This window comes from Anopheles coluzzii, chromosome 2 (genome assembly GCF_943734685.1).
Source record: "Anopheles coluzzii chromosome 2, AcolN3, whole genome shotgun sequence".
In the NCBI taxonomy this organism is placed as follows: domain Eukaryota; kingdom Metazoa; phylum Arthropoda; class Insecta; order Diptera; family Culicidae; genus Anopheles; species Anopheles coluzzii.
In genome coordinates this window covers 38,562,980-38,574,311 of record NC_064670.1, presented here as the reverse complement: position 1 = coordinate 38,574,311, position 11,332 = coordinate 38,562,980, and the positions used below count along the sequence as shown (strand labels likewise).

The 11,332-nt window shown below is 43.5% G+C and overlaps 1 protein-coding gene across 1 annotated transcript; it reads right to left on the bottom strand.

Moving 5' to 3' along the window:
* Positions 1-426: 426 nt before the first annotated feature.
* LOC120947368 (putative mediator of RNA polymerase II transcription subunit 12) lies at positions 427-10,828 on the bottom strand. The gene is made up of 2 exons (XM_049605614.1): positions 10,757-10,828; positions 427-2,543 (listed from the first exon to the last, which is right to left on the bottom strand). Exon 2 carries the CDS (start codon positions 1,896-1,898, stop codon positions 924-926), a length of 975 nt encoding a protein of 324 aa, XP_049461571.1. The 5' UTR covers positions 1,899-2,543; positions 10,757-10,828; the 3' UTR covers positions 427-923.
* Between the last annotated feature and the right edge of the window lie 504 nt (positions 10,829-11,332).

The window sequence follows — 11,332 nt, the reverse complement described above, 5'->3', positions numbered from 1 at the left end:
AGGCCTTTTCCTGTAACTGTAAATGCGTACACACGTTAAAGATGTCAAAAAGCATCGTGTTCTCTGAATTCGTGCTGGTTTTCGAACGATTCCAAGCAAAGCGCCAAGAAAAATGATTATTTCAAAAAAGAAAGAACAGCGATCGCACCCAACTTGAACGATTAAGAACGTAACTATTGAAGAGAACGATTTTTTTTATTTAAATACAAACGATTTCCATAGAACTCCTCATACCATAATTGACTATAGAAGTGTGAAGAGCAAAGCTGAACGACAAATGAGTCGTTTTCTGTCCCCGGTACAATTCGATAACTTCAAGTAGCTAAGTAATTAGAACCAATGCGTTCATCTCGATTGAGTTAAAAATAAACGAAAAGGCTACTAGGCTTTTAAAAAACTGAAGAAACGTGATCATGCAAAGAAGAATATGTTGTTACTGAAAAGATCAAATGAATTTGTTATTTACCTACTTTAGATATCAAAATTGGGTTGAGTGTGAACACATCCTTCTCTACGGCACAGAGACACACACGTCGTTGTCGTCGTCGTCGCATGAAAAGAGGATACACTTCCTAGATCTACAGCGTTTCGTGCATTCAGGCATAAGGCAGAACCACCCATCATCGATCGATCCAGCAGCGGAAGTAATGTGAGAACACATCTAAGAGACAACTCTGAAAAGAAACTTGTGCTCCCAAGGAAATAACCGCACCACCACCACACACAAGCAACTACAACACCACATCGTCTCTCTTCCCAAGCTTCCGCAGCGACATCCAACGTGATCTTCCAAAGTGTATGTTGTTCTGGGCGGAAGCATTTCGATGTCGAGTGGCAAACTTCTGGAGAGATTTCATATTTGTTCGCTTGTCGGGATCGGACACAACAATGACGACACACCACTGTGTATCCTCTTTCACATTTCACCCGCACACACGCATGCACAACGGAGCACACTGGGGCAAGCTTTGGTTTAAACAACGCGGCCTTTCTCTCTCTCTAAGGATTCGCGTGTTGCGCTTGAGAGTGCTCTGTTCACCATGCACAGTGTAGGTGTACATGCTACTCGAGATACGGAGGGGGAGGAGTGTGCGGTCATCGTGTTCGTCAACCCTTGTCGAACATGTTTGCTGACTGTTGAGAATCGCCAACAACAATACCACACACATACCGTTTCCGTTGGGATCGTTCATGGAGGAAGCGTGCGACATGGAAGACGGTGGACCTTGCTGCATTTGTGATGCACTTGAAGAGGCTACAACTCCCATCTGTTGCTCCATTTGCTGCTGCTGTTGTTGCTGTTGCTGCTGCTGCTGCTGTTGCTGCTGTTGTTGATGAGCTTGTTGTTGCTGCTGCTGTAATGATGATGCATGGTGCAAGTGTTGCCCTCCTCCAATGATTAGTCCACCGAGCGGGCCCGAACCGGGTGGTGGAGGAGCCAGTGACGTTACGATCGTCGAACCGTGGGACGGTGATAGTCCTTGCTGCTGCTGCTGCTGTTGATGGTGTGGTTGCTGCTGCTGCTGCAAGGAGCCGGGAGTGCCGGGTGGCGGTGGACCCAGATTGGAGACGTGATGCAGCGCCGAATGGTGATGCGCCTCGAGCGGCACCGGCTGTAGCGTGATGAGCGATGCTGGCGGCAGCTGATGCGCGACATGTGCTGCCGGTTTGCCGTACGATGGGTGCATGATCAGATTGTTGTTCTCGGTTAGATGGTGCCCGGTCACCACCGGGTAGCTCATGGTGTAACCACCGCTCGACGATACCGCCGTGGTGTAGGACGAGGCCGCCACATTCAACAGGTGTTGCGTTTGCGCGTCCTGCTGCAGCTGCTGCTGAGCGACCACGTCCGAGGATTGGTGCGGCTGTTGCTGCTGATGTTGACTCGTTGGAAGCATTTTGAGTGTTGCGATGTGCGTGTGCGTTGCTGCTTTTTGTTTTCAGAATCAATTCCCTGAACACTTGTCTCTCCTCTCTCTGTTTTCTAACCAATAAACGTCACAAGCGTACTTGACGTTAGTAGAACTTATTTAAATGAGTACCTTTTTTCTGTGCTTTTACTGCACTTTCTACCCTTAAGCGAAGTGTGATAATATGAAAATCTATCAATCTAATATTTGGTGAAATGAATGAATTGATATCAAATCGGTTGAATATAATAAAAACTGCACTGAACCCTTCGTTTCGTAACGATAAAAATGCAACTGTCTAAGTCTATTTTTGGTTTGCGATTGAGAGGGGGAAAATTTGACTGTACTTGGGGCCAAGATACTGAATCAGTTAATTTGTGTATTATTGCAAGTATTTTACGTGTCGATTTCCACACCAGAGATTTGCTCAAAAATTGCTACTGAATATTAGAACTAAACTAAGTGGATGGAATTACGCCGATCTCAGTTTAAATGTAATATAAATAATTGGATAAATAAGCTTAATCGTTAATCTTGCGTGTCGTGTTATTGCTTTCTGAAGGAGTATCGTTCAATTCGAGAAGTATTGTTAAGGCTAGAGCTGCTAATCTTAATGTAAACTACTGCGTTGATCTGAAATGAGAAACAAAGAAAATACGACTGATTAGTTAAAAACAATAAAGCTGAACAGGTCATATAATGTGAAAAGTCATTTCTAACGAGTTGTTTCGTTAGAAATCCAGTTGTTTCGTTGATCCATACGCATAAAAACTTCAAATATCTCCCAAGAATTGGATTGATTACAACGCTTTGAAGACCTTGCCGAGAACGTACGCAAATAGCAACAGAATTAGAATGAAACAAGTACTGTTCCTTCCCTTATACCATATTGATCGCTCCAGTTAAACCACCCTTCAAGCAGTGGCTTACTCGGATTAATAAAAAAAAAGACAGACGGTTGGTGTGAATTGAACGGAAGAATTCAGCGCGCATGCTGCGATCTATGCACGGTGGCGATGGCACAGCAGTAGCAGCTTCGTGCTGATTACAGTGCATGCTAACCACACCACACCAGTGAACCGATATTTGTACTACTTTCTCTAATAGCATGCCATCGAACAGAGAGATCCCGACGCCATTACGCAATTTCCCTTTGCCATCCCCGCCCCCTTTCAGTTCCGCGTTTTAAGCGATCAATCTCACTGATGGATGAAAAAAGATCTATAAATAATAAACAGGATCAAGAAAAGGCTAGGAGAAATGATGCAATGCTGCTCTGTTAACCGGAATGTGGAGAGTAGTGAGAGGACAGTCAGTGACGCGTCTACGTCTAGTGAAGTATTAGATAATTTTCGCATTTGCTTTGGGCTCTTGTTTGCAAAAACCGGTTGGCATAGTCTGGAGAGCGAAGCTGAACAACTAAAACCAACTTATTAAGGACAATTTTCCTTCCTTCTCGACTTGCTGCTTTCGACAGATGTGTGAAGTAACAAATTCGTATTGCTTACTCTACACACCCTCTAGAGGTTAATGACCCCATCATCCATGCCCACACACCACACAGCAGCAACAGCAGCAAAAAGGATCTGAGTATTAAGGGAACAAAAGAGTCGAGAGAAGATATGAAGTTCGTGTACTCTCAAAACGAAACACACGCCCGTCTCTTATTCAAGGGCAAAAGGAGGAAACGCTCACAACACATTGTGAATTACAACATACAGTGTTGCGTGTGTGTTACTGGTTCTTCCCTGCTCACATTCAAAAAATTGAGAAAAAGAACGAGAATCCAACCATACCACTCCCTCTCCTCACCATGTGTGCATTATTGCCTTCCTTATGTAAGAGTAGTTTACTGCAAATGAATGTACCACTGAGAGCAACAGCGCACAGACATAGAGGGATACAGAGAGGGCGCGCGCGCGACCGAAAGGAACTTCAGTAAATTCTTTTACACCGCGCACCAGAGAGCAAGTACCAACCATCCACCAACAACCAGACCCAGTGTTGGGGCACTTTTTTTTGTCAAGATGATGATGCCCACACACACACAAACCCGGCGCGTTCAGGCGTCGAGGAGAGTTCATTCATTCTCTGCTCAAGAAAACGGTACATCCACCCTTGGGGCCGGGCCGACGACAACTCGCCTTCAGACGAAAGAAACGTTCCACACAGCACACCACAGCAAGCAGCAGCCGGTAATGCAACGGGCGCAAAAACGGACGAAACAAACAGCGTAGTCCGTTGCGGAGCATTAGACTTCTCTCCTCCTTGCGCATTGGGCAGACGGAGGAGCGCACCAAAAGACTGCGCCAGCAGGGCAGCACACGGTATCTTCAGAGGAACGCTGATCGGACAGGAGAAGAGGGGAGTGAAGCATCTTGGACGATGCTCCAATGCAGATGCATTTGTTGCAACACACTACACTTTTCTCACCAATAATGCGATGCTTGCTGCTATCACTGTCTTACTTGCCACAAACAGGAACTATGTGCCATAATAATAAAGGAGGTCGCGCTTCACAGAAACAGGTTTCAGGAACGATCGTGTGTGTGTGTTTGTGCGCCTCCGAAAGTACCAGTAAAACAACGATATGCCCATTCGATTTTCCTTCTCGGGTTTTGTAAAATATTACTGAATAAACTGCAATTCGGATAGAACATGCAAGTTGGAGATCCACTATGATCATATATCCCAATACAAATTCCTTCTTTCTCTCTATTTTCTCGTTTTTATTTTTCAGTGCATCCACAAACTAATGAAACGATCTTGAACTTCTTCTCCCCGTCCGAAGGGTGTCATTGACCGAGTCTCTAGTAGCCTTTGCTCGCAGACTTTGCCCGCGAACTCGCGACAGAATAGTTACATTCACCTCGAAACTTCTCATTCCCATTCCAACTCCACCACCCACATCATATCTCATAAATATACCACCTGAAGAACTTCATCGACTGGATTCGTGGTTCGTGTGTCTCAAGGTTGCTCTTTTCGCGAGGAATTCTGCGGTCTATTCGATGTATACGATACCCCTTAAAGTTGAGAAAGCAATTTGGAAAACAAAGAATACACGTTGGTCTGTAAAGGGGAATAATTGAAGAAAAAATCATCACAAAAATGTGCTAATGTTTTTTAACAAAAAATAGCTTATGAAGATACAAACCAGTATTCCACATAGGTGAAAAGCACAAACTTCTACCTATCCTTTTAGTATATTTAATTCCAACTCAAACGCGAAGACTTCCCCACAGAGTGTGGAAGTGTGCTTCGTTCTGGTTTCTTTTATCTTAGTTCCAACAGCTCCCTGCCAAAGTTTCCGCGAGTTTCTGCTCCAGTGAGCATAGCCATAGACACACTTTACCGGACATTGTTCCGAACTGCGAGCGCGCAACAGAGCGGCGGCAGTCAGCCAGCAGCAATAGAAGAATGAATATGGTTCACCACACACCACTACGGTGTGTCTATGAGGATATTTGTTCTGCCTCTCTTTCTCGCACATAGTTGTTGATCTTTGCCGCTGCGAGGGGAGAAAAGGGTAACGCAATTCTCCAATCCACCGCCTTAAAGCATAACAACGCCGATCCCAACGTCATAAATAATTCCACAGTCATGAAATCGGTATTACACACATCACAGCACACTACACCACACCACCACCACTTCATCCGTAACACACAGAAACTTCCCTCCGAACTAGAATGTCTTCCCAGTGAGTCTCCCCTTCCTCTCTTATGTTTTAAAATGCAACATTTTAGTCAAACTAACGCTGCGTTCCGGACTTGTTGGGAATAGTTTAATGATCTTTTCGTCTCTTACACCACCCACCAAGTGGTTCTTGATTTAGAAGTAAACCATTTCATCGCTATTTGATAGCAAAACAAAATCTAGAGTTTCTTCTACTTAGAAGATCAATGATGATCTTCGATTTTAGAGAAGATTGTGAAAGATGTATGAAATCAACAGAGTAAAAAAGGCAGTGAATCGCAGAACACAAGCTCTGTTAAAATGTCACCAATTCCTCTTCAATGTAGGCGCACACCACACCACACACACGACCGATCTTTCGAACCCCGTACCGATCACACTTCCGACTCAAATTATACTTTTTTGTTTACTCCTAAAGGGAATGCTCCATACAACATACGACAAAGTCGTGTACTTTGCTTCCATAAGCCTGAAACAATATTGCTGATTCCACACATTTTTAAGCTAGCCTGCATACACGACGTAAACAAACAACTGCCACCATTCAGAAAGCCCTTCATGAGGGGTACACAACACGTTGATGCTGTTTTGGTTGGTGTAGCAGAAACTGTCGCCGTCGCAAGATCGTTTAAAACTTCCCTTCGAAAACCCTTCGAGGAAGTTTTTGCAGATTCAAGCTAATCTCCTCTCTTCATTTGATTATATACAGAACCAACATAAACGAATATGTGAGATACTTTTCTCGCATATGAGGGACACGTTGAGATGAAGTTGGGGAGGGTAGAGGTGGTGCTCACCATTTCTTCGAGATCAACGAATTAGCTTACTCAACGGAATTGTGTCGAGAAGGTATAGTAGTAAGTAAAGGAAGGCAGCAACCAGATGATTTCTGAGCTCAGCAGAAACGTGACTCGGTCAGCATTTTTTCGTTCAAATGCCTTACACTACTACTACCACCTAAAGATCGTCTTCTTCGTCGAGATGCATTGGAACTTGGACTTTATATTCTCCCCCGAAGGAATGGTTGAAGTTGAAGCGGCGGTTCAGGCTTTAAAACCCCCGATTTTAAACTATGCCCGACTGTCGAGAAGAAAGGAGGCCCCACCAAAGAGTGAAACACCCGCGTCGTGTGTCTCCTCGCCGCCCTCGTTGAAGTTGTTGCGCGAAGTGGTTCTGAGATATTTCAGTTGGTTTTAAAAACCGGATTTAACGGCATCGCTCAGTTGCCGCTCTCTCTCCCTTCCATCCAGGGATTGTGGAACCACAACACACGATTTCTTGCACCCTTTAACACCAATCCTCAAGAACCAACCTCCTCTCTGGACACGCTGGCGGGGCATTTTTCGTTAAATTACAAGATCCACAAGTAGACACGACCGACTGGCTAAATTGAAGGAAAAACAAACCGTTACACAAATAGCGATCAGGAAGAAACTTTGCTCCCCCGCGAGCATAATGATCTTCCTCTGCAGAACACCTCTTCCCGAGCTATATCTGACAGAAAATGAGTAACAAGCAAAAGAAAATAAAGACTTATTCTTCGGCTGGAAAAATGCATACAAAACGAAAAAGAACCACCACTGTTATATACCTTTTTGTCCACTGGAATCAGCTGCTGGTAGTGAAATAATACACGCTTCGGGCGGAGGAGATGCATTACTATTCCCATGCACCACCAACCACACACCATACAAAATCGTACCATGATTGTGGGGGGAGAAGGATTCCAAGAATGGACAAGATATGGTACACCCCCCAGATGTGTCATTTTGTGGGCAAGTTTATAAACATTGGAAAAAGAAGCACACGGGAGAGCCTTATACTTTTCTTCGAAAGAAAGCTGATGCTGAAAGAATGTTGTCATCAGCGAAGAACTGCACTGTTTTGGTCGAAGAATTATGTGAAAAGGCGACCCCGCAGCAGGCTAAATGTTCTATATTTCCATGAATTTCTCCACATTAAACAATGAAACTGGCACAAAAGTTAATGTTTTCCAGTTAAATTCCTCCAACACAGCCATTAATAAAGCTGCTTTTCAAAAGGTAAGAACACACACTAAATGTTCGAAAATTTGATTTTGTTTGTCTCAAAAAGTCGACAAATGGAATGACCCAAACGCACAACTATCTTACACACCCCATTACTTGCTACTTCCACCCTTTCCCAGAGGGAGCGCGTCGTGATGTAGTAGTAGAAGAAAGGTCAACGTCTCAAAGCACCCAGAAACCTTGACAATGAAGAAGCCCACCACCACCCGCCATGGCCGACAATAAAATGCACGAGAAGCGAAGAACACACACCAACAACACCCGCAATGCACAGAAAAAGATAACGGAGAAGGGGAGTTGTGGGTTTGTGTGGCAGAAGTAGAAACCAGACTAGACACAAGTACCGCGTACACCACCACCCCCTGTTCTTCTGCTTCATAGCCCCCCCCCCCCCGTCCACTCTGTGTGTTTTGCTTTGAGAATGTGTGTGCATGTGATGACGATTTGGTGTGTGCATGTGTGCGCGCGCGCGTACATCACCGCGATCGTTAGTAAATGTTTCCTTCTTCCTGCATTGTTCGGCCGCGTTTGCGATCAACGATCCAGCGAGAATCCATTGTGTACCGGGGGGCCGGCCGGTGTGTTAGGGACTGAGAGAATGGACAAAAACGCGATACACACACAACCTCTTAGTCAAGTTTAAGGCCACAACATCACGCACTTTTGACAAGGAGACCAAATAGTAAGAGGAGTAGGAGGAGGCTGGACATTCTAAAATGTTGGTGCAATTTCGAGAATTTTAGTTAAAAATTTAGAGGCAAATTTGACCATTATGTACATATCAACGCAATTATAACATTCAAATTTGAATGCAAACGTAGCAAGAAAAGCTAAACAAAAGCTAACGAACATTCACACCTGTCAAACGGTCAATGAACTGGTGGGTCTGCTATTTGCAATCAAGACGAAGAACACACCGTGGTGAGAGAGAGCAGTAAGTGGAGCAATAGTGAAGAGCGTATTTAAAATCCCCCACAACAGCACACAGCCCCGCTGCCACCGACCGTTTATCCATCCACACACAGCACAACAAGTTGTAGAAAATACTATTCATCATCGTCACACAGGGGGAAGACCACCCCACTACTGTTGTGGTGTTCTTTTGATCTTTCTTCATAGAAATCGTTAGCAATTGAGCCAACTATGCCGGCACGACCAGTGGATGGGCCAAAGCGACAAAGCAAAAGCAACAGAATGACGTGAGCAAATCATCATCGTCACACGTCACTGTTGACAAACCTTGGTGAAGGTGCGGAGGGTTGAAAGCAATGTGATGTGGTGTAGAAAAAAGTGCATCTGAACCACCACACAACAAGCAACAGTGTTCTGAAGATGACCCAAGAATTCCTTCATCATCCCTCGCTGCGCGTGTGTGTGTGTGTGTATGTGTGTATTTGTTAATCGAGATATCAGACAGAAAAAATAGATAAATCGACGGATAGAGCGGTTGTGTGTGCAGAGAAGAACTTATTCCAGAACAAAAACAACTTACCTTCAGTACACACCACACTAGAGCGAATAGAAGAATCGAACATTAATCAGCAATTGTTAATTTGATCAAGATTTACCATTATCACATCCCATGATCGTCCAACAACAAACAGACAATATACTGACGGATATTATTCCCTCTTTCGCTGCAAATGCTTTCGATACAGAGAGGATGAATCCGAGTAATTGCAAAAAAGACAAAATAGCACATGACCTTAAGATCTTTCAAACCATTCCAATTTTCCATATCATGAAAGCAATAGAACCCCCTTCTCATGCAAGGCACACAGCAATCGCAATCGTTAACACGAGAGCGTCTATGATTTATTCAAAGAGGCATCCACGATGAGCTAAGATGAAGATCATCTTCTTTTCCTGTGCGTTTGTTCTGTATTCTCTCTCTCAATTGCACAAGCCCAAAGGAAGGGAAGCAAGCGATAAACGGGCGAACTGAATTCCAAAGCCTACTAAAAGCGTTCCGTTAGAGGTTAATCACTTTTCTCCTGGGGGCCTCCTAAAAGAGTGCCTAGCGACAGAAAGCGGCACACACAGGGGGAGAGGATAGATCTAACGTGAAGAATTGATGATCAATGCCACGCGCAGTGAAGAGACGAGAGACGAGAGAAGTGAAAAGAAACTGGTCATCGCAAACACAGTACCGTACACATATTGTTAAATCCATTAAAACAAGTCCGTTTGTTTATTGCAATTATCCATTAGAAGAAATCGCAAAACATGATCGACAATAGTTAGTGGGTTTTATTGATCTTGCGAGATGTATTCGAGTGCCAGGTGCTTAAGATGAGATATACCACACACCATAGAAATAGCAGCTAAAGAAAGCATAACTAAAGCATTTAAAGCCTCGCGCTTCATGTTGCTGCTGCGTTCTATTCTACTTTCACTGATTTCCAGAGTAAAACGACGTACAGCTTCTGGGAAGAAAGTTTCAGCACGAAAGTTAGTCCATTGTTTAAACGACTTTCTCTCAAGAAAGAGAACAGAAGTTTCACATGACTTTTCACAATAGAACTACTACTACTACTACTGGGCATTGTCTACCACTTTCGAACACATCAAAACATACTGAAACACGCGCGCTAGCATAGAAAGCAAAAGTCTGGCAAAGATGGTTAAGTTCTAAAGCAAAACACACTCTTTTAACAAAAGCAAGAGTGTGCATTGGTGAAGCTCATGAAAGGGCATTAGACGCTCTAAAACGTCGCAGACACAGAAGATGAGAAGACCAGAAATGAATTATATCATGTTATATTCACACGCTTCAAACAATGGTTTACCAGGAAATAGGGAAGACACAGTGGCAACAAACGAAAAAGAATCTGACGTTCGCTTTTGTTTCTTGGATTACGATCATGACTGAGATTGCAGTAAGAAACTCTCGCTCAAAACAAGAGCTCGCTCTGCTGTTGTTCTTTTTAAATGATGGGAATTCTTGGGTAGAATTATTGTGCCAAACAAAGAAACCGTGTCTTGCTGTAGCGCTTACAAAATCATTTCAATGTTACACTTTCATCGAATCGAAAACGAAATTGACGCGTAATGGTACAGGAGGGAGAGATATTACAAAAATACATGAGGAGAACATACCTTTCAAAATGCCTATGGTTCCAAGTAAGGATGCGTCGATTGCGATGAATAGATGCTTTGAGCAAGATAATCTGTAACAGAGAAGAAAGAAGATTAATTAATAATTGTTCGGTAGGATCGTTACGAACTGTTAAAACAAACGTTTTAAGCTAAAATTATACTAAAATTAAAACTGGATGTTAAAACGAACGAAGTGGGCAACTTCATTACATTCACGGTTGATCCCCCTACAACATTTACTTCACACTCTGATGCTTTTCAGGCCTTACCACACATAGGCCGGGACAAGTGCAATATTAGTATGAAACACAATTTTGCTCTTGAGCCGGCCGACGCGTAGTCCTGATTATTTATACGACTATTTTTATCCTGCAAAACAAATCCTCAAAGAAATTCCAACATCTTAACATAAAGAAACGGAGAACTCAGCGGACCAAACGTAACACAGTAAATTAACTAAAATCAACTGAGAAAACCCACAAGACCGACAAGACACACAAGACAACAATATAGCATTACTCCTTCTAGTCATTAAAACGATAGTCCAAGGTCCGAAAGGAGAAGCTTATATATGCG

What these genes read in the sequence shown, in the direction of transcription:
- LOC120947368 (XM_049605614.1), bottom strand. Translation starts at nt 1,898, where the DNA reads ATGCTTCCAACGAGTCAACATCAGCAGCAACAGCCGCACCAATCCTCG.